At 39.7% G+C, this 25,043-nt stretch overlaps 1 protein-coding gene across 4 annotated transcripts in view; it reads right to left on the bottom strand.

Annotated features, from left to right (window-relative positions):
• brsk2b (BR serine/threonine kinase 2b) overlaps window positions 1-13,635 on the bottom strand; it is a 195,533-nt gene extending 181,898 nt beyond the window's left edge. For 2 of the 4 annotated variants that reach the window (XM_083549913.1, XM_083549914.1), the window contains exon 1: window positions 13,386-13,635. In XM_083549913.1, the coding sequence (XP_083406039.1) occupies window positions 13,386-13,479 (94 nt within the window). In that variant the 5' untranslated portion in view covers window positions 13,480-13,635. The remainder of the gene's footprint in view (window positions 1-13,385) is intronic. The other 2 variants (XM_083549912.1, XM_083549911.1) reach the window with 1 other exon arrangement.
• Window positions 13,636-25,043: the final 11,408 nt, after the last annotated feature.

The raw sequence follows: 25,043 nt of genomic DNA, 5'->3' as shown, positions 1-25,043 counted from the left end.
CACACACACACACACACACACACACACACTCACACACTCACACACTCACACACATACACACACACCCACACACATACACACACACCAAATCCATTCGTCTCCTCTATCTATTTTTTTCCGAAGCGTGACCTGCCGTTGTTGTTAGTAAAGTAGAAATAATGGCAGTTTTTCTCCTCACCTCCCTAATCTGATTATCCCACACGACTGGACGCCTCAGCCAAGGCTAAAGGATGCAGAGGTTCACACACACACACAAGCAGTCAGCAGGCCATCTGTGTGTGCCCTGTGAGGTGTGAGGACAATGACAGTGCTGAAAGATCACAGTTCTGACGGAACCCGAGGCAGTGCCGTTCATGCTAGCTTAGCTTCCTATCCTGCTATGACCAAAGCTATATACATAAGCATGCAGCTGTACGAGTACAGAATGAAATGCTATAAAATTATTTTTACCCAGTATAGAATGAGTATAGCACGTCAAGTTTTGCCTCCAATGAAGGTTATTCCTTCGCCATCTGGTTTCCAAGTGGCCCACTGAATCGAGGAACCAATTTAAGAGCAGCTCCAAATTGTCTCTCATGGAGGCAGCAATGAAACAGCATTAGTTTTATTTTCTGTAAACCAACTTTGTGTCTCAGATTTATGATAAAAAAAGTATATTTTATAGTATATTATATATTATATAGTATAGTTCTATAGTATAAAGTGATCAATGTCTGATTAAATGGCTAGTTAATGTGAATATAGGTACAAAAGTGCTAATGTTCCACTAGATTTTTTAGCTGTGGAGATTTATGGAGATTCATTAAGCTCAAAGGGTGTTAGGAAAATCACTCATTGTTGTAGGGTGAGGTAAGGAGGCCTTGGGTGCGGTCAGCATTCCCCAAAGTCCTAAAGATGTTTAGGAGGGTTGAGGCAGAGATGGCAAAAGTACACAAAACCTTCACTCAAGTAAAAGTACAGATAGTAGTGACTACACTTTTTCACTAAAGTTAAAGTGAAGTTTGGGCTCCGACATGTACTTATAATTTCTGGACTATAAAGCCACCCACTGAATTTTTAAAATATTTTTATTTTGAACATAAATAAGCCGCACCTGTCTATAAGCTATAAGGTGTCTACACTGAAACTAATTAACCTTACACAGGCTTCACCGAAAGACACGTTACACACGGTGTAACGGGTGAAATATGTTGCGCTTCCTTTAGGAGCATAGCGGTATTTTGGGAATAGCCTGGCACTGCATTTTTCCGCTATTACTGCATGTGTGCAAGACCGAGGAATATGTCCTTATTATTTTCTGATGCTCATTTCTAAGTTTCTTTGACTAACCCGTAACGCTGTTGCCAAGAAAAATAAAAAAGCACGAGTTTTGGAAACCTGTCTGTGCTTATATGATTTCTGTTGCAACTGGAGTTAGTGAGCTCTCCCTTCACCCAGACTCAACGCGCTACAACGGCTTGTATCTAAACAGTAGCCTACCAAGAAAGTAATTGTTTACTATCTTCCTCCTTCCTTTCACAACAGCTTATCTTTTGGCATCGTCGTGCAAAAAAAAAGTTTTTCTCCCGATTCCGTGCAGCTCAGAACACAGGTGAGGTGCGTTTTTTCGTTTCCATTGAAAATTTAATTGGACTAATGTTATGGGGTTCAGTTTTTTGGCTTGAAGTTTGTGAAACCAGGAAAAACTCAGGAAAAATTCATAAATTAGCCGCTTCGTTGTTTAAGCGCGGGGTTCAAAACGTGGGGAAAAAAGTAGCGGCTTATAGTCTGAAAAATACGTAAGTAAGTGTTTTACATTCAATTATTAATAGCCATAGATACATGATAATTCGACTGTTATGTTTTTGGCATCTTTTGAAAGTGTATGTAGTTGCACAATAAACTATTGGGTGAAATATATATAATCAGTGGTGGACAGTAACAAAGTAAATGTAATTTGTTACTGTTCTTAAGTAGCTTTTTCCATGCAGCTGTATTTTACTGAAGTATTTTCATTTGCTTCGCTACATTTCAAAGTCAAATATCTTACTTTTTTTTATTTAACTATTTTGCGAAATCAGTCGTTCCTTTTTGTTTAGGACCGGATAAAAACGTAACTCCAAGTACGCAGCAATCCACCAATCAGAGTAGAGCGTGAGCCGTTTCGATTGGCGCCTGATCACCAACATACAGTTTAGCATCGGTTCAACAGCAAGCAGAACATTTAGAGAGGAATAAATAAAGGAAGAAACTCCTGTAGTTAAAAAGAAGGTTTTGGGGCTCGTGATCATTTGAATAGAGATCAATCAGTGTTTGACTCATTAATATCATCCAATTAATAGATTGTTGTGCTGAGAGTAACAGAGTCTTTTCACATCAACTGAGTTGATTAAACAAAGCCATAATAATTCATAGTACTTTGAATACTTAAGTACATTTGAAGTCAAATACTTTTGTATTTTTACTCAAGTGAAAGTTTAAATTGACTTTTACTAGAGTCATATTTTACTGAGCGTATCTCTACTTTTACTCAACTACATGGTTTGTGTACTTCGTCCGATTTTATTAAGCAATATTTTATTAAAGGTAAAAGTAATACAAAACTCCAGCCGAGTCACAAGTATTCTACTCACAATCAACTTAGATAACTCTTCTTTTAAATGGTCACTGAATCATTCCATGACGGTGCTTGAAAACTGAAGCAATACATCATGATATCGGTTCATTCTTTTTCAATAACTCTGTGTATATATATATATATATATATGAAAACAGAAATATATAAAAGTGTGAATGTCTGTAAAGGGGATATAATCCTGCACACAGTGAATGCTTTCAAAAACTTGCTTGATGTACACAAAGCCCGGGTTTAAAGAAACCGAATAAACGTCTTCATCTGCAGTGAACCATTTCATAATGCCGTGCACCAGAAAATCTCTTCTTGAGAATCGGTTCCTGTTCTTTTTATGTTTCAGTTTCTGCTTCAGCGGGCCTGATTTTATACACCGCCCGCCACGTTTGTCGTATAAAAGTCTGTCAGAAAACATCAACGTCTCAGTCTCGCGGAATTGGATTCCGTATCTGTGTAAATGGTGTCATGAACCAACCAAACGGCAAGGATGTAGCAGAGCTCAGCTGTCTTCAGATCCCCTTCCTCAGATCGCACTGCTACTGTTGCTGCTGCCTTGGCGAAGATCTTCATCAAGCGGACGTTCCCTCAGACCCGTAAAGGCCCCCCGTGAACCCCTATGTACGCTCTAAGTAATAAATATTCAGTGATTAAAGCTGACTCAGAGCACATCCAATTGGAATCCCGAAACTGCATTTAAATCCCTCTGGTTGCACAGGTCACATGGAAATGAAGACTTGGTGTGCTCCTGTCTGTAACAATGCTAAGTATATTCAAGAAAAGAGAAAGTCAATACTGGAGCAGGATCATTACTCTGAAACCGTAATTATCAAAGCCTTCCTTCCGCCTTCCATGCGAGTCAATGAGATCTCTCGTCACTCCATTAAAATGCTAACTCATCCGAATACGAAGAGTTTATCGTTTTCATTAAACGGAGAATAGAAGATAAAAGGGTTCTATTTCATCTGCCCATAAACAACAATTTTAGAAATGATGAAAAGAAAAGTCCTGCAGCTTCACAGCCCACCAGAAAAGATTCAACATGATACAAAGCACAAGCTAGTGGCTAGGATGCACTCAAATCCTGAGATACATCTGACCAGGAAGAAAGCGGACATAACCCTCATTACGTTCTTCAACAATTAAACTGTCATCGCTCTGCATTTAACCAAGTACATGTCGTACATTTCAGGAGCGTAATCCGCCACCACAGATACAGCGAACATCGCTCCAAAGATATCATTTGGGTTTAGTAAAAAAAAAAAAAAAAAAAAAAAAAAAAAACAATCTGCCCCAGTAGGGCAGGTTCTAACTCACTTTGCTTCTTGTTAATGTCATCACTGTATAATAGCCGGTGAGATGGATGGGCGTGCGGCTCGACTGCTCTGTGCTACGCGATGGATTTTTAAAGGGCAGCCCGAGCCTGATAGATCTCTCCGGAGAACAGAAGTAGCAGACCTTAAAAGTTCTCGTCGCCTCACCAGCCGAATTCCTCATTATGGCCGTATTAGCAGTGAGCGATGGAAGCAATTAATGAAGGGAAGCAAAACAGCAAACAGGTTTGCACAAATATTAAAGAAGCCTGGAGGACGAGAAGGTTAAAATATTCTGTCAAACAGGGTTTTTTTTTATAACAAAACATTCACACCAGTCCAAATGATTACAGGTACAAAATCATCTTTAAAAAGAGAACCGAAGATTGCAAAGTAAGATGTGAAGGGATTAAGGTGCTGAATGGCCAATGTGAAAAGTAACTCTGATGGTTCTCTCAAGCATTATTACAGGACTTGACCAGCCAATGGTGGGGTGCAATGTAAGCCAGAGCTGCAAACGTGGAAGAACCTGTTACAAATCATAAGAATTGAGTGATCCATCATAATCATCATCATTTTAAATCCTAAATGCTCAAATGACTGCCACTGGCTGACATCTTGGCCATTCGATGGTTTCCATGTCTGAAATGCCCTCAGATTATCTGCTCTTTCAGAAGCTACTGCAATGATCGTGTAGGCATCAACCGAGCACAAAGTGACGAAGAACAATAAAATGAACCTTATTTGATTGTGTACCCTTGATCATCAGCACTAGTGTGACCCATCGAATCAATCCATATGAAATTACCAGCGTACTGCAGATTTCAGACAGTAATAAGTCTGATCACTAATTCAGCCTTTGGGTACACTGTTCGGCTTCATGAAGCGACGGGGGAGATCTACTCTAATGGCTCGAGTAGAAAGAGAAAGAGAGAGAGAAAGAGAGATGCACCAGGCTGATCGATAGCGGCTGAGGAAATGCTCGGCACAGACTTCCACGGTGCACGTGGAGAAAAAGTGGGTGGTTGCTATGGAAACGCCCAACATGCCTTTTTGTCGAAGAGCATGAGATGTGTATATAGCAGACACGTTTATTGTTTGCTGTTTCCTGCCAACCCAACGCCCAAGCTGAGCGAAACACTTAAATAAACACAGAGTCTGCGAATTCCGAGTCGGGTTGTACTCCATCATGTGTACGAGTAGCAAAAAGTTTTGCTAAATACCACAAAAGCATTACAAAGTTCAAGTAATCTGGTTAGACATTGTGTTTAGGGGTAATTCTGAGAAAAATTTATGAAACTCTTAGATCATATAAAATCAACATGTACTCGTTCTTGTTCTTCTGTAATAAAGCCTAATTCAAATTGCTGGAAGGGTTGAAGGCAGGGATGAGGGTTGGGCCCGATTCATAAATTAGACCATAGAGAATAAATCAAAATTTAAAGTGTATGAAATCGCTGCCTTTTTCTGAAATAAGATTGTGCCCAGCCATATAGCCTAATTACATTTCACATTTATGACATTTTGGCAGATGCCTTTATCCAGATCGACGTACATTTCTCTCATTCAGACAAATAAATAGCTATGCGGTTTAGGGCCTTGCTCAGGGGTACAAGAGCGGAAGCTTGATGTGGTTGGGATTTGAACTTGCAACCTTCAAATCCAAAATCTAATGTCTTAACCCCTAAGCTACCACCCCCTGGCCTAATGAGCTGCCATCAACTAAATTTACATAAACGCAAACACAGTGACTGAGAATCTCCTACACACTTGCGTATAGAGAACCACAGTTATTGAACAGTGGATAATTTTTGCATACTTTTTTTGTTATCAAGTTGGAACTTGGTCTGGTCCTTTACTGAGTCCACATTTTTACCCCCTGAGCTGTTGGGATCCATCCACCAGAATCTCTATAAAAGTCTGTAAAATAGATTTGGCTTTGACTTAATGTTTTGCAGAAAATATCTTAATTTCTACTCAAACACTTGCTTTCGGTTCTTTTCCTCCATAACGTGTCTTTCCAGTGTTGTTGCTCACGGCTGAATCCTCCTTTATGATCATTTCATCTTACCCCTTCATTATCCCTCATCTCCATTTCTCTCTCCTAGCCATAAGTAAAAACACCCCGTCTCGGAATAGAGCCTGAGCCACCAGGCATCGGACTAATGACCAACCATCACAGCTCCTGCACAAGCCAGCCATCTGGAGAGGAGGATATACCCCCCTCCGGTTCCTTTCCCGATCAATCACACATGAAAAATGACACAGTATGTCATTCCATTCATACAGTAGAACAACATTTATTAATGTATTCATCTGACAGCCCAAGTGAATACATTAATATATAAATATTATTTTTCAAATGACAACTCGGTAGCCTCGAGAGCTTTTATAAAGCAGGCATTTGCTGAAAGAGTGAAAGACTTTCACTTTAACTGGTTGAGACCTGGTGTGTACAAATGTGTGCATGTTGTTCCGTTTTTCACTGCAGTCACTGTGACTTGTCTCTTAGTATTTATTTCACACTTTCACCCCATCTGGCCTTTTGCTCAAAGATCAAGCAAAGCACTTTCCCCAGGATGAGTCCTTCTTCCTAATTAAACCCCAAATAAAGCCCATCTGTTGAGCTATTGACCGCAGCCAGTGTTCTGGGTTTATTAGGAACGTAATATTTCGCATCCAGGCCATTCGTGACAGGAGGATGCACACGGATCTATAAAAAGCTCTGTGATTAATACGCTTTCGAGATCTCACACAAGCTCGCCCAGGATGTACCGAACGCGGTAATGCTCGTCATGAGTTTTTAAAAACAAGCGGCCGCACAGGACATGTTAAAAATCAATATACGGCCGTCCTGACGGGCTTTTTGAGTCCCGTCCTTGGTGATGTAATCCCAAGAGGGCAGTTAATGGAGAGGATACCCCATGAAGCAGCTGCGGCGATGCAAAAAGATGGGGAGGAGCGTCGGAGATAGACGGGACAACGCCGCGGAGGGGTAGCATGATGAGTTGTTGGGCTTTGCTGCATTTCTGTGATAAAGAAACACCACAAAGCCCGGATAGTTGGGGGAGGGAGGACCAAAGGAGGCTAAGACGGGGACAATACCATTGAGACTAGCCATCAGGAGCACGCAACAGCCACTCAACAGGAGAAACAAAGAACAGCTGTTCGGGAAAATATTACGAATTTCAATCAACCAATCGCTTACATTTAGTTGGAAGCAAGTCTCAGCTCAGATGGAATCAACAAACAAAACTTGTAATTGATAGAAATAACTCTGATTCATATATTAAAATCTTGGTTAAAACAAATATCTACGGATTCCACACAATATATCGCAACAAGGTTCCAATTTATTACATTTTATAACACTTAACATTTGATTTTATTCATACAATTTTTTTTTTATTCCTTTTTTTATAGAGTGCTCATAAAAAGCATTACACTGCATGGCGTGCTGCATGGTGATGTGACAATTTGACAAATTTATGTTACAAGCAATGCTAACAATCTAAAAACTACATTGCTTTCAGAACACGGGTCGAAATCAACAGAATTTTGTGCTGAATCGAGGATTTTCCCCGAATGATAGCAGGCAAAGTGGGTCTCAAAGCCAGGCTGTTGCTGTCTCCCTGTGATCTCCAAGACAGAAAGCCTGGTCATTGTGAGAAGAACCTTGTGGGAAGGGGGGATGCAACCATGACAACCAGCCACTGTTACCCAGCACTCTACAAACGAGAGCCAATTGAACGCTGGGAAAAAAAAAAAGAAGACTTCAACCCCCTCGGATAGAAACACACAGACAAATTGTTCTGAAAGTCAGCGCGGCAAGACAGTCGGCCGCTGACACTTCACGCGAGCTGGAAGACAAAGCGTTCTGTGTGTTTGATCAGAAAATGTACACCAGCCATTTTTTCTCACAAATTTCTATATTTCTATATTTCCCATGGGAAATAGTCTCTCTGAAAATGGAGATTTCTTTCAGCAACACTACTGTATGTCTTGATCAGGAAAATATTAAAGGATGGTCTGGAAATGTTTAGCTGCAGAGCAATTGCTGAACTAGCTAGCTAACTAACAAAAATTTTAGCATTGGCCAAAAGAATTTATGATATCTTTTAACAGGGTTGTCTACAATTTGCATTCAGATTTCGTAAAGTGGAATGCGAAATAGTCACCTGATTACAAACCAAGCAGCTAGCAATCAGTAATGCATGTTTCTACTTCCATATGTAGCTCAACAGACAAAAGAAATGGTCATAGTTCCATCTAGATGTTTACATGTCTCCAAAGCATCCCTTTTCCCACAAAAAAACAGCTTTATTTATAAAGGCTAGAGGACCTCACCAAGCCCTGCACAATCACTCTATTTCACGCACTGCGGCTATTAATGGAAGTGTGCCAGTAGCTCTTTACAGGTGCTGTACATCAGCATCTCTGCTCCAGCAGACTCAGGAGTAGAACCTACACAATTTGATGATGTCCCTATCTTGCCAGTGTTATGAGGCTTTGCGGCTTTCACGGGGCATCGCTTGAAGCCCTGACCCGGCACTCTACCTCATCTGTGGGCTTGAGAGGCTGCGTGGCTCAGCTACTTCCCTGCTTCATTAGAGAGCCACCCATGGGAGGTCTAGCTGAAGGAGCGAGCGGGGTAGAAAAGAAAAGAAATAAAGCAGAGTAAAAAGGCGAGGGGAAATCGAAAAAGAAACCGAGTAACTTGCTTTAACGTGACGAGGTGTCTTCAGGTTGTATAGATAGCTCATTAAGTGCAGGAGGGAGTGAAAGGTAACCGAAGTGTTGGTTTTATTCCCACAGTGGTCCTGCTGTAGCAAAACTCTCGCTTGCACCCCCCCCACACACACACAACACAACTCCTTCGCCCTCATCCATCTCGTCCCCTCCCCCAATCACTTGCTTTCTCTGTAAGAGTCTTTTTCGTGACATATGGATGATCCTCTGTGGTGGCGGATCCATTTATTGTGCAGCATTACTCTCGGCAGCTATGCCAACGGCTGCAACACACACTTAAATCCCTGCCGCTAACCAGTCAGAGGCCTCTAGCTACAGTCCGATTAGTTCAGAGATGATGACTTTCATTATCGGCTTTCACCACCAAATTAAAGTGTTCAACCAAACCTTGTAGCATGTTGTTATTGAACAGCAAACAATGGCAGAATTTGGTCTTTTCCCAGAACACCATGTTCCAGACCGGTAAATAAGTTTTTTGTTTTCTGACTATTAAGTCACATTTAATGTCAGGGAATAACCAAGAAGCATGTTAGTTCTTGTTATCACTTACTATAAACAGTCCGTCCCTCCAGAGTCTCAGCGTTATTCTCTTTCTTCAACTTAATAAGACACAGCTTTTCATGTTCCCGAGAGAACCTGTCGGTGAAAAGTGCTCTGTCCTGAAGACTCTCCAGTGGCAGAAAACCTATTGTCTGTTAGACAGCAGTTACACCAAAGACACTTTTCATAAATGCGAAATAAGCATCTTACTTCACCAACTCCACCTTTATGTTTCCTCACACAGTAAGACATAAAATAAATATTTTACTTGCACATTTACTAGCTTTAGATTTAGCGTCTGCTACCCAACATACATGTGAATGTTTGTAAGTCCTCGATTGGTCCTAAGAATCCAACAGTGTTGTGGTATAAATCTTTGTTTAACTGGTTCTCTGAGGACACCAATTAGACACAAAGTACAGTAAAGATGGAGAGTTACATTCCAATTTTTAGTAGAGGTCAACCGATGGATTTTACCGATAGCGAGGTTGGATCGCCGATAACTGATTGATCAACAGTTTTTAAAATGGATACTGAATAAAAAACAACACACTCCATGTAAGATATAAATAATTAATATAAACTAGCGCTCTCCGTTCAGCACGCAGTCTCATGTAAAAACAAACAGCACGTGGCATTGGAGATTCATCTCTAGAGGCCGCTCTTGTAATGACAGCGGAACGGAAGCAGGAAAAACTATCGGGATGGATTTTTGCAGATAGCCGATAGTCCCAGTAACTTTCGGTGCTGATTAATCAGCAAAACCGATTAATTGGTCGACCTCTATTAATATTACACTAATGCATAAGTTGCATTTAACCCAATCCACACTCCGATCAACACACTGCAATACCAGGGTCTCTGCGGCAGTCCATCAAAATCTGAGCAAACTGACTGATTTGAGGATTATGTATAAACTTGTATGATGTATGCAGCTTAAATCCTTTCTAACTTTCCAACGGTCAACCACAGAGAACAAGCCAAGTCACACAACCCTGACTGCACTCAATCAACTCCAGGCAAGACGAGGCCATCGGTCATTCAAGGCTTCATAACACACTGAGCACCAAATGAGTTGTAGCAAGATCAATAACAATATACTTGTAGGAAAAAATATCTATACACTTGTAACAGAGGTCGGTTGGTTGTTTGGTTGCAGTCCCATTTAGAGCATCTTACCAAACTAAATATTTTGCCTCTTGAAAAACGTTACAAGTCTTAAAGTTCTCTTCCACACAACAGCATTGCTGTATCACCTCCACTGGCCGCCAAAGAAAAACCTGACCTACCTGAAGATACTGATCAACCCCCTATCTGGTCTATACACACCCTTGGAGAATCTTGCACAGCTTGATTTGAACCACGAGTCTTCAGGGAAGACTTGCTTCAGGACTTCTCTGTCCTGATTCCAAGGTGGTGGAGTGAACTTTCGGAAACAGCGGAGTTACAGGCATGCTTTAGATCAGGACAATGACTTTATTAAACACTTAAATAAGCACTGATTAAAAAATAATAATCTGGGCTTTTATGATTGGTGTACCAGCCACCAATTCCTGACCATCAAGAGGATAATATGTTAATAAGTGTTGTAGAAACGTATCGATACGATATATTTACAATATAAATTAAAGTATACAAAAGAGGTATATGGCTTTTTTTTTCGTATAATCACATATCAGCAAATCATGCAAATACTCCTACAAAGGAACGTAAGCCTTAAATCCTCTAGGGTTCCTCACTAGACAAAGACGTGGATGCTGAATCCTACCACAGTGTTTTCAAATGGGACAAGGTTAAATGTAGCATCTCTTTAGAAAAACCTTCCAGAAAAGTTTAAAGGGGGAGGCTTTTTTACTTGTCACATGTACATGACTGCACACAAATACTTTCTTTGCATATTCCAGCGATGTTAGGAATACACAGGAATACACACACACACACACACACACACACACACACACACAATAGAGCACAGAGGGTTAAGGTCCTTGCTCAAAGCCCCAAGAGTGGCAGCTTGGAGATATCACAGGAGTTTGAACCCCTGACAGTCTGATCAGTTACCCCAGAATAATTAATGATTTGGGTGATTTGGGTTGAAATGTAATGCAGTAAAACCCTGTTGTAAGAGCAAACGGAGATACGAGCGACCTTACTCGACCTAACCCTATTTTACAAGCAAATTTTGAAGGCACGAGCAAGCTCCACGCTGCCGGTTCCCCGTTTTCGGCCGAGGGTCGCATCAGTCGCTTAGTTGATGACGTATCACTCGGTCGCTCTCGTTGTTCAGTGCAGCAAAAACTTAACTTTTTTTAGTTTTATATTTTTATTTCACTAGAAATCTTGAAAAATGTCTCCCAAGAAAATCAGTGATGGTGCTGTGTAAACGAAAGTAAATAGAATTAACATGGAAACCGAGGAGTTTACGAGCGTAGTGCGCGTCTCACACTCGCAATCAACCACTACCACATGGGTCAGTGTTAAATTATGTTTACATTACGATAATTTGCGGTGTATTTGTTTGTTAAAATAGGCTACCAATACTTTTTAAGTGCAGAAATAAGCGATCGAATGAGATCTCGGAACGGATTAAATCGCTTTTACAGTCATTCTTATGGGAAAAATCAGTTCGAACGTACGAGCAAATGGACACACGGGCAATTTTTAAGAACGAATTATGGGGTTTTACTGTAAAGCAAACTGATAAACATGGAATTGGTCACAGTTTAATGAGTGGTGAAAAACAACACCTTTTTATAGCCATGTTTGATACGTTCATGAAAACCGTTAGTCCCCGTCGCTTATGTTATAGAAGCTTAAAACAATATTTCCAACCCTCCAGGGGCTCATTTTTCCTCTCAAAAAGGTTACAAATACAATTTGTAATGTAAACATGAGTCTTCTGAAGACTTTTTGCTTGTACAACTCGATGGCGCCGACACTGGAGACTCCTTCCATCGCCTCATAGAAAACTTTACCACACAACTACATGCATTTCTGTTTGCATGAAGCCATACAAGACTCTGAGTACTACGGGTACGATAGTGTTCATAAATATATACAGTAAAGCTAAAACTACTCTCAGAGATGATACTGAAGAAAGTGAATCAGCACATTTTGACAACATTCTAGAAATCGTTTTCTGAATCCCAGTATTTAGCAGATAAGACTTTGAAATGCATCACGGTTCAGGGACATGGTGGATACACAGCTTATTCAGATGTGGCAGGAATACACTCTGGATTTGACAGCAGTATATCACAGTGTATGATGTGCACACACACACACACACACACACACACTGGGAGAATGTGAAATCCAACAAACACAATACCCCAAGCTCAAGAGCGAACCGCAGAGGTCTGAAGGTGACCATGCTTCCCATTACACCTCCACTTTGCTTTGATTAAAAAAACACATCTTGAGCACCTTAGTGAAGCTGAAATATGAATTCAATCCACAGCACACACACTCAAATATCCTTTTTTTCCCCCAGATTAAAATTCTTGTTCTTGATGGTGCTTGTGACCAGCAGGGGGCGCATGTGCATAGTTACGCATAGCATGATGAAGAAACGCTGCTTCAGGATACCAGATCGGTCCAAGCCCAACACCAGCAGCATTTTATCTCAAATCACATTTAATGCCAGCTAAAGTCGTAGGACGGCGCAAAATCCGGATTTAACGCTCTAACCAGACGAAATAAGCTGCAAAGCAGACTTGAGCAGATGAGACCCTGGAAGATCAGACCTTTAAAAAAAACCCCTGAGCAAATCAGACCTCATCAGAACTAACCTGGGGAGATCAGACCTAAGATGAACAAACCTTGGGAGATCAGACCTGAGAAGATCATACCTGATTTCTGAAGATCAGAAGTGACAAAGCAGCAACTTCAATACATGTCTAGTAGACAAACGAATGTCAGCACCATGCAACTGGGCACAAAAAGTATCCAGGAGACCCCAGGTGTGTCCAAAGTGTCCAACTGTGCTGCTGTCACTATGTGGAATGAGACACAACCCTGCAGGTGCGTGATGCGCGCAGCATCACCGCCAGTTCAGAGCGCGTGCCGAAAGCATCAGTGATGCCTAATAGATACATGCATACAGATAGAGAAAGGGAGAGAGGGAATGAAAGAAAGAGAATAAGAAAGAGAGAAATGCACAAAAGCGCACGGACCTGTCTGTCCTTTGCCCAGCGTCTTCTCCAGCCGGTACGGTCCCACGTAGGTGGCGTGCTGAGCGCTGCTCTCCTTCCCCGGTAAAGAGGACATTTTAGCTTTGGAGTGAAGAAAGGAGCGATGCTCAAGCGATCAGCTGCGAGTCCGCTATGTGGGGCTTTCTCAAGGCCAGTAGGAGCTAGAGCAACTCCTTCCCCGCCCAGCTCTCTCTCTCTCTCTTCTCTCTCTCTCTCTCTCTCTCTCTCTCTCTCTCTCTCTCTCTCTCTCTCTCTCTCATGGACTGTCTTTCTCTCTTCTCCTACAGATGGCGTAAGACAGCACGCTCCAGCTCACACTTATGAGATGCCAAATGAGTTATTAGATTGCATACCTAATAGTTTTCCATTTATAGCTACCTGTGAAATATTGTGTCCACACCTGGACATCACACCATCACATATGTGCACACTTTTTTGTCTCTGGTTCCTTGTTAGGTTTCTTCCTCACATCTTCTCATGGAAGGTTTCATCTCCACCATTAGCTGTGGATCAATCATTAGAGATCAAACTGAAATAGAAATGAATGAGCTCCATGTCCAACCTGTGCAAAAAATGGAGCTCCTGCAAGACATGCTATTTGAAGGTTGGAATGATAGACTTCAAGAGTCCTGTAGTCAAGTGCTCACCACCTCACCAGACATCAGTGTCTGGTCTGATTAATGTTCTTGTAGATGAATGTGTGCAAATCCACACAACCACACCCCTAATGTTTGGTGGTAAAGACTTTGCAGAAGCTCATTTTAACATCATTATTAGATCATTAATTTGAGATCATTTAGATTTTCATTGGAATGTCTACATGATCTATATAATTGACGTCATAAAGACCATAGAATTAAATTAATAATAATAATCATAATAATAATAATAATAATAATAATAATAATAATAATAATAATAATAATAATAATAATAATAATAAAAACATACACATGTATTGAACAGATCAATCTGGCAACCCATGCAAGCACATTGTAATTCATGCTGCCTCAAAAAGTGCCTGCTTCTAATCACATTCCTGGAATTCAGATCTATATCAGAAATAAATCTCTGCAGTCACAGATTGACATTTCGCCCTGATTTCATATATTACTGCAGATGTAAGCATTATATCTGGAAAATTGATTTAATTACTGGGGCAGAAGAAATCTCTGTGTCCTGCAGTGTTCCTGTAAATGGTTTGCAAATACTTCTGAAACCTCTGCAATTCCTAACATGTGCTCTACAGAAGCATAATCAGCTGGAGGAAGTTCTCCAGTGTGGACCCCAAAGTTTGCTACACCTCAACAAACAGCATGGTGAGCTATAACAATAATCTGGTAAAAATTCTTGAAACGTGTAACAGGGTTTAAAAAAAATCCCAAAAACAGTTGACCAGGTTTGAAAGGCTTTAGTGTGGACCAGGAGAAGAAAGAAATAAAAATAAAATTGAAGGCCAAAAAAAAAAAAAAAAAACATACAATGATAAAAGAAACATATAGAATATTTCCAATGATTATTGAGTATTTGGGGATTTTCTTCCCCAAACGTTCCTCACACCTCAACAATGAACATCAAAAGCTATCAGAAATTGAAGGGCTTTTTAAAAGTTCTGCAAACATCAGTGCTGAAGGCTTTAGTCTAAGAAGCAACCAAGAGACCAGAAAGAGTAAAAAAAAAAAAAAAGATAGAATTTCTTTGGGAACTTCATCTGTGGAATTTTGGAAATATTCCAAGTTGGAAACCTACCAGGAATTTATGGGAATTTGTTAGAAATTTTGGGATTTTTTAAAGAAATGTAGTTTTTATATATATATATATATATATATATATATATATATATATATATATATATATAAATAAATAACTGTATCATATACAAACATACTTATAAACAATTTCTTTTGTCATGAGCTGGCCTGCATAAAAACTAATACAAATAAAAAATTAAAAAATAAATAAAATTTGTTACTTAAATGTAATAATCTTATGCAAGTTTTAAACATAAATGTATGTAATATTTATGTAGTTTACGTGAATAATTGCTAAGATGGACATTATTATAATTATTATTACATTATTATTTTGCATGCAGGATTCAAGAAATGTGTGTAATGTTATGGAATACACAGTGTAGCATGTAGGGGGCGTGGCCTCAGTAGCACTGCAGTAAGTGTGCTGTGTGCATGTGATTGATGAAAGTAGAAATTTTAGTGAATAATTCTGGTTGTTGTAACTAAGATTATCCTTAACTACATTTAAGTTTCCTCTTAAAGTCTAACATGCAATTTTGTAAATTCCAAATTCTTTCTTTCGGCTTCTCCCATTAGGGGTCGCCACAGCAGATCATCCGTATTCGTGATCCGCATGTTTGATTTGGCACATGTTTTTACGCTGGATGCCCTTCCTAAAGCAACCCTCCCCATTTATCCGGGCTTGGGACCGGCACTAAGAGTGCACTGGCTTGTGCAACCCTAATGGCTGGGTTTGGTGTTAATATAACGGGAATTGAACCCAGGCCGAGGCGGTTAGAACGCCGAATCCTAACCACTAGACCCCAATTTTTCCCATTTATTCCCATTAATTCCCATGGAAAGTTTCAAAAACTAAAATAATTTTTAAACCCTACTCCCAGGTAAAGAGGAAAAAGGTTCAGTGAATCTAACAGTGTTCATCACTCTGAAAACACTATTCCAACAGTGAAGCTTGGTGGTGGTGGTGATGGGGGTCATGGTTGGTTTTCCATCTGATGAAAGTATCTCCATCAACTGGTTCTAGGATAAAGACTGAACAATCGTTCTGTAGCTTCCTTCTGAGGTTCTACCAAACTCCAACTAAGAAGTAAAGTCCTGTGTGAATGTGATTGGTGTATATATGTTTCCTATGTAGTACATAATTAATTTTTAGAATGGTTTTGTAGCTCACCTTAAACCTACACTGTCTTATATTCGATAAACTGCTGTATATCTCTAAAGCGTAGTTAAAGCGAGATTATTATACCTGAACTCTTTTAATATACTCAAACTTTCCAAATGATTAATTAGCTTAATTGTATTTTTTTTTTATTAAAATGAAGTCATATGGTGCCAATTCTTAAATTGCATCCTTACGGTTCAAACTCTGCCCAATGAGACGGATACTTTTGAAAGATGTTCCTAAGTGGCTTCCGTCAGAATAAAATGCATCTGCATGGTGGTTCTTGGCTTTATAATCTGGCACACGGATGGTCAGTTGCTACCGAGAGCAACATTGAACTTTTTTCAAAACCAGCTTCCAAATTTCACTTCCGAGCTACTGTGCTCTTTTAAAGTCATGAACATCTGGCTGGGTAGAAGCTTGTGGAGCCACACTGTCCCTTTCAACTTGTCTACGAAAAGCTTTGATCGAGACGAGCGTACTGTAAGTCTGTTTTATTTAAAGAGGTAAGCCAGGCCCTGTGTGGGTCGCTGCAGTGCTATAAAAGAACTTTGAGCGTGGCCTGGAAACTGTCCACTCAACAGATGAGTCCATTAGTAAAGGGATATTACTGGCTTGGCACATTGCTACCAGTGCAGCGTTCCAAGGTGTCCATATGGGAGGACACTACGTTAGGGTTTAAAAGGGAGTCGTCATTTTCTGATTTTGAAGGCAAACCTTCAGGAAGGCTTTAGTAGGACAAGACTGGGGTGATAAAAGGGTAATAAAAAAACAACCTACACAACATTTCAAATGATTATTAAAAATTCCTATTTGATAGATTTCTAACACCTCAACATAGAACATTGTGAACTATCAAAAGAAAATTCAAGATCTTCTTGAAATGTTTCCCAAACATCAAGTGACTAGGTGAAAGCTGTAGTCTAAGAAAATGACTGCAATTCTGGAGATAATGGGAAAATACCAATCTGACATAGAACCCAGCCATTATGGTTGCACAAGCCAGTGCACTCTTAGTGCCGGTCCCAAGCCCGGGTAAATGGGGGAGGGTTGCGTTAGGAAGGGCATCCAGCGTAAAACATGTGCCAAATCAAATATGCGGAACACGAAAGAGAAATTCATACCGGATCGGTCGAGGCCCGGGTTAACAACGACCGCCACAGGGATCGTTAGCCAACAGGGTACCGGTGGAAATTGGGCTACTGTTGGCCGAAGGAGGAGAAGGAGAGGAGGAAGACGTCTACAGAGACGGCAGGGAAAGCAGAGTGGGGGTTAGGGTGGATGTTAGGTTTATAGATGTGGTGAGAGAAGACATGAAGGTAGTTGGTGTGAAAGAAACAGATGTAGGGGACAGGGGTGTGTGGAGACGGATGATCCGCTGTGGCGACCCATAATGGGAGAAGCCGAAAACGGGAAATAGAAGAAGAAGAAGAAGAAGAAGAAGACTAATCTGACATAGAAGTCGTGCACTAAAGAATTATAGTTTCAGCTGTATGAAAGAGTGTCCAGATAAATTCATGGCAAATGGAATCCAAACCGAAGTGGAAAAAGGTTCTCCAATCAGTGAATCCAATAGTGTTTATCACCCTGAGAAGGCAAATCTCGAAAAAGACTTCAGTGTGTGTGTGTGTGTGTGTGTGTGTGTGTGTGTGTGTGTCAGTGTTTGTAAGTTGACCTTTTAGTTACAAGTCAGTTCTTGATTATTTGCATCTCCATTATTTGTGACATTTCATGCATTGTTTTAGCTCTGAAATACACAACTTCAGCGCCATCAATCAATCCTGATTTCTTTTTCTGTGAAATGTGTCACTCTTGAGCCGGCTTCTAGGCAAGCGCTCAAAAACACATCTTCAATTCAATTTAATTCATTTTTATTTGTAGAGCATTTTTACCAATGTACATTTTCTCAATGCAACTTCACAGATATAAAGCAGTTCTAAAAGAATGTATATGTTTGTTAAGATAAGATAAGATAAGAGATAAGATAAGATAAGATAAGATAAGATAAGATAAGATAAGATAAGATAAGATGAACCTTAATTCGTCCCACAGTGGGGAAATTTCTTTGTTACAGCAGCAAAGGAAAGAAATAAAGATAAATGCAAATATATAAAAAGAATATACACATACTATAATATACAGTACATACACAGTACAATGTATAGATACAATAAGAGAAGAAAATATGTTGCTAATAATTGTAAGTTTGTCCCTAATGAGTGAGCCATTGGCAACAGTGATGAAAAAAAAAGTCCCTGAGATAGCAAGAGGAAGAACCTGGAAAGGAACCAGACTCAAAAGGCAACCCGCCTTCATCCTCAACACCCAATGTCCATTCATTACAGTTCCATCATTAATAAGATTACATCATTATTATGAAACAGATTGTTGATATTAATTACAGTCCAGATACACACGTGTTTTTCCTCAGTAACTTCATAGATCATTATTTGAAATCTTCCAGTGTCAAATTAACCAAACTGAAGACTGTGGAATAACTTTCTGCTTTTTGTTCTTGAAGGATTATACACTATATGGACATGATTGTAAACATCTAATATTCATAGAAAATGTGTGTGTATTGTGAACATCCCATTCCACATTTAGTCCCAATTTGCTCTTTTAATAGCCTCCAGTCTTCTGGAAAGATGTTCCAATAGATGTGTTTGTAAATATTCGTGCTCAAAATTTCAGGTAATGTAGGTGAGGAGACCTTGGGTGCAGTCAGCGTTCCAATTCATCCCAAAGGTGTTCAGTAGGAATGATCTATCAGAGATCTATAGCAGGCCACTGAAGATCTTCTTCTCCGAAGCATGTAAACTAGATCTTCAAGGAGTTCACTTTGTGCACAGGGGCATTGCCATGCTGGAGCAGGTTTGGGTTTCCAAATTCAAACGAATGTGAAGCCAGCATTCCAATTCATTCTAAAGTTGTTCAGTAGGGTTGAGGTCAGAGCTCTATTACAGGCCTCTTATTTACAACATTTGGAAGACGCCTTTATCCAGAGCAACGAACAACTGAGCAGGTGAGGGTTAAGGGCCTTGCTCAAGGGCCCATCAGTGGCAGCTTGGTGGTACTAGGATTTCTTCAGATCCAAAGTATATCTTCATGGAGCTGTTTTTTTCGACGAGGCATTATCTTGCAGGAACATGTTTGGTTCTCCAAGTCTGAGTGAAGGGCCAATATTCACGCTACCACATCTAAAGACACCCTATACAATTGTGTCCATCCAACTTACCCTCCAGAAGAGTGAACGTTATTATAACAGCAAAGGGGCACAAGCTACAAAAAAAAGCTAATTTATTTTATTAATATATTGAATAATATTAAATTCAGGAGTTGACATAAAATTACAGCTTGTTCCCATTTACAGCTGAATCAGCTAAACGCTTATGCTGAACTAAATTACAGCAAACTGTAAGATGTAGCAGAGTGTATTATATTCTTGCATTATATATTAAAACAGTGTTTATAATGCAGTGTTTAAGCTGTGTCAGGTCACTGCTTATTTCAAACTCACAGCTTTCAAACACAGGCTAGACACAGGCTAGACACAGTCCAGACACAGGCTAGACACAGGCTAGACATAGGCTAGGTCTAGACAATTACGGATAAAAGAAAAAGTTTTCGTCTAAAAACGCATCGCTTCCACACTTTCTTTTTCAATCCTTTCCCAAAAAGTTGTTGATCCACACCGACGAAACGCCTGAAAACGCTGTTTATTTACTTTCCAGCTCAGAAACGTGTCATCGTTTTCGAAAGCCTCCGTTTTCACAGCCTACAAGCAAAAAAAAAAACAGAGAGAACAAAATGCGTTTTTTAACTGAAACCTATTAGTGTGTACATGGCCACAGACTCTCTATTTCCCACCCTTTACAACGTTCACAGTCATATTGATTAGACGCACCTGCTCTCGATTACACACTCTCACGCTCACTCAGAGCTCATCTATAGAAGGATTTTGCTGTTATTTCGAACTCTTTGCTCTATCGGAGTTTTGTTTCTGTAGTTGCTAACCCTATAGTGTTCGACTGTAAAATACTGTAAAAAGAACATTACTCATAATCACACACCCCAGTGCTCATGTTAGTTCTCACTCTCCAGTGTTCTGTATTGTTTTAAAGACTATAATCACACTCTTGAAGTCACCCAAATGAGGATGGCTTCCACTTTTGAGTCTGGTTCCTCTCAAGGTTTCTTCCTCATAACATCTAAGGGAGTTTTTTCTTGCCTCAGTCTCCATGGCTGCTAATCAGGGATAAATACACATCGCTCACCTTTACTGTTCAATTCTGTAAAGCCGCTTTGAGACAATGTCTATTGTGAAAAGCGCAAAAGAAATAAACTGGACTTGGAATCTTGATCTGATTCTAGTCTGGTATAATGCAAGTCAGAACTGATTTCTGTTCACCTGCCTGTGCATCACTGTGTATTAAAGCTCTAGTTGAGGGTTACGGGTCTTGGTAGTGCTGGGGTTTGAACTTACAACCTTACAAACAGAAGTTTCATGTCCTAAACACTGAGTTATCAGCTGTCTGGCGTAGCACTTTACATGACAGAGCGACTAACTGAAGCGTCACTATATCAACATGTACACATTTATCTTTGTTAAATAATGACCTTTTTTGTTTCCCATATATTGGTAGTCTTTGCTTTTAAAGTAGCCACCTTTTGCTTAGATTACTGCTTTGCACACTCTTGGCATTCTCTTGATGCCTACTTTAAAGAACCTACAATATGACATATTTTCAGTTTACTTTTTTGTTATGTATATAATTCCATATATAATTCCACATGTGTTAATTCATAGTTTTGATGCCTTCAGTGTGAATCTACAATTTTCATAGTCATGAAAATAAAGAAAACTCTTTGAATGAGAAGGTGTGTCCAAACTTTTGGTCTGTACTGTATATATATATATATATATATATATATATATATATATATATATATATATATATATATATATATATATATATATACATAAACTGGACCTAGTCAAAGCCTTCTGGCATATTGATCACAATTCAATATGTTGATGTGCTGTAGTATAGTGACTGCTATGTTGTGTCCAAAAACATCTAATAATGCATGTTTTATCCTGAGATCCGTATCGCTCGCTCTAGGTTTCAGTTTGTATCATATAGTTTATTGATTCGCTTCTATTTGGTGAAGCTATTCTGGTCAGGTTTGCAGTAGATTTTGGAAACACTGGGTGCAAGTCAATAATCTGGGAAAAACATCACACACACCTAGAGGCAATATAATGAGCCGATCCCTGAGGAAACCTGTGCGTCCAACAGAAACATCCACTGCTCATTGCATCAAATGTTGTATCCTCGCTAATTGGACCTACGATTTTACAGCAGTGGATAGAAATTTGATTACAAAAAAAGGTCAGTATAAATATTGGAATGAAGTAGCCGTAGAAATTCAGTGCACATTTTTATCCTGTTGAAAAAAAAGTGGGATATCCCAGAAGGGGCTTCATGTTTGTGTGTAACTTCGGAGGAGTTTTACATCGTCAGTTAAATTCTCTTTTTTTTTTCTGTCACATCAGTCAGGATGAAGGACATATTTTTTCATATTTAACCACATTTAATTTGCACAGTGCTACTATTTGCACCATTATATATTCCTCTATCTAGCTGATATTTTACTGAAGTGTGTATGTGTAAAATGATATACAGAAAGAATATGTAGTTTGGGAAATACTCTCATAGGTTTTACTACTTTGCAGTCCTCAGTGTAGGTCTGCTGATGTCCCAGTTGGCTCTGTGATGGCATGTGTAACTCTATGCAGTCTTATATAGCACCTTGTTCTTGGATTAGCGTTGTGTTGTTGCACAGCGTAGCGTACAAATTGTATATGATTGAAATGACAATTAAAGCCTCTTGACTTGATTTGACTAAAACAGGGTTAGTCACTAACCCATCATAAAGATCTACCAGACTCTCATCACCATTTAGGATTTTCTTCAAATGACCAAGAGATAAAGCAGATTGGATTTGTGAAGTTTATGCCTGCTGAACAAAACAGTGTGTGTGTGTGTGTGTGTGTGTGTGTGTGTGTGTGTGTGTTTTGTCTGTGCATCCATTAATCTGAGTAGACATTGCCTTTGAATAACGACTGAATCTGTACCCACAGCTTTTTGAAGGTGAGCAGCCGCGTCTCTTCAGCATGCCATCTCAGAGTAATCACAAGACTTCGTACATGAATGAAGCATTTGAAAGCCGAACGCAGTAGACAAGGAGAACCTCGAGATCCTGTAATCAATTCCCGAATGCTAATCTTTCTCGACCGGTTTTCTGATCCGTAGCCGCAAAATCCATCTCTTTGTCAGTTCTTCAATAAAATGCCTTCATGCAAAGTGGTCGGTCAGAAAAGAAGTACATGCCCCTGTTTTTAATTCTTATTAAATATGCATGATTTTGGGGCAAACAATTAGCATTTAAGGCGCAAGTTGTTGGCAATCAAGAGAAGATTTGAATGCTGGCAGGGATAATTAGGTGTGTGCTGACTGAATAATTGCACAGTGGCTAATACAGAATGCTGGGTTGCAAATCTCGTCCCTGCAACTCAGTGCAATTACATTAACCAGGCTCTCGTAATTACCCCCCAATCCACCGGTACACTGAGATTTCCTCCAGGCCTCTGGTACACACCTCCCACTCGGCGCTCATTCCATCTTGATTTTAGGATGCTGTTCATGACTGTCTTCACGTCCTGTGTTTGTTATTGTTATCTTTGATTAGTCGTTCTCGAAAATGCAGCTGCTCAGAAGAAATGCATTTTCACAAAATGACTTACAGAGCAATGTTTCGGGTTAAGACACAAGCTTTAATTGTGTAAATTGGGCTACTTGTTGAGAGCCGTGTTTCATCTGCAGAGGGAAGTGGCAGCTTAGTTTGATTAGATGTTGGACTTCTGATTGGAAAGTCATGGGTTTAAATCCCAGCACCACCAAGCTGCCACTGCTGGACCCTTCATAACAGAGGTGTAACGAGCACCCGGAAATCATTATTAAGTAAAAGTATAGATACAAATTTACTCCATTACAAGTTCAAAGTCACCATTATTTTGGTATTTGAGTATTTGATTTGAACAGTACTTTAGTGTTTGACTCATATTAGATGCACAAGTCCTCAACACCAAGACACATGTTAGTGAAAAGCTCAAAACAGTTGATTTTTAAGGTTTTATTTCCTAAAATACAAATCAAATTATTCACCTCAACACTGCATTAACCATCAACACAACAACCTCTTTAATACGCCAGAATGCAACAAAGATCAATTCAGGTCGAAAAAAGAAGAACAAATCGTTCATAATGGGATCTTCAATTAACAAATAAAATGACAATATAATGTCTCAGAGAAAAAGAGCCGTTATTATTCAATAGTCAATATTTGTATTAGAATTTATTTAAGCTCTTTTTTTTCAACTAAAAATGAGGCCAGATGTGCTAAAAAGTAGGCACCAGATGTGGGTAGAGGAGTGTTAAGGCTAATGACGTCTTCAACAGAGGTGCAAAATGTAACTGGTAACCCTCATTGTCCATTACAATATAATGAAGTAAATAGTATGATGGACAGGATTAGAAATGAGTTTATTAGAGGGACAGCACATGTAGGATGTTTTGGAGACAAGGTGAGGGAGGAGAGATTGAGATGGTTTGGACATGTGCAGAGGAGGGACATGGGGTATCAGTAGGAGAATGCTGAGGATGGAGACACCAGGAAGGAGGCAAAGAGGAAGGCCAAGGAGGAGGTTTATGGTTGTGGTGAGGGAAGACATGCAGGTAGTTGGTGTGAAAGAGGCAGATTTTGAGGACAGAGTGGTATGGAGACGGATGATCCGCTGTGGCGCCCCCTAATGGGAGGAGCCGAAAGAAAAAGAAGAAGAAGAAATATTATTGAATATATATTGAATATCATATAAAATATATTGAATCATAAATTCTATTAAATCCTAAATGTAGTTGAGTAGAAAGTAAAAGTTACACCTTTTGTTCTAGAAATAGCCAAAAAGAAAGTCAAAAGTAGCCAAAAAATTACTTGAGTACAGTAACGAAGAGACGCCTGTAGAGGGCGCCTCAGTTCTCAAGTCCGGTCCTTTCAGCGATCAGTGTGCAGATTTTTTAAAGATGGCAGTGGCACAATTTCACATGGTGGATCAAAGTTTGTATTATTTATTTCTCTGCGCAATAACAGCTTTTAATATTTTATAAAAATTTTTATAAAAAAAAATGTGCAATACCATTTTTTTCATTTGATTTGATTTAATTCTGGAACAAATCCCTTTTTAATGCAAACATACTTAGCAATAAATCTCTTTCTGATTTAGATTTTTGTGTGGTGTTGCCCATTTATCTATATTGCATATTAAGAAACGGAGCATGCACGTGTTTCGAAACTTTTGACAGACTCTGTAGATGCCCAGGGTCACCAAGCACATCAGACCATTTCAGTAGAAACATTTCCAATGGTTTTCAGCAGGAAGGTTTCCTGGGATATACTAAACAAACAGCATTCCCTCGTCCTGCCGCTATAATGGAACCTGTCATCAGTGCACTTGTTCTCCGCTTCCTAGAAGTGACTTCAGCTCCTAAGGCTTTGGCTGTAAATGATAAATGGTGTCGGTTAAGCCCGGATCCTCCGACACGACGATCCTAACGGCACTGAGCAGACACTTGGATTCGCCAGGGATACAAATTGGACGCT

This window comes from Silurus aristotelis, assembly GCF_946808225.1.
Source record: "Silurus aristotelis genome assembly, chromosome: 9".
Classification (NCBI taxonomy): Eukaryota; Metazoa; Chordata; class Actinopteri; order Siluriformes; family Siluridae; genus Silurus; species Silurus aristotelis.
The sequence above is the reverse complement of the archived record's forward strand: the minus strand, read 5'-3'. Positions and strand labels throughout refer to the sequence as shown.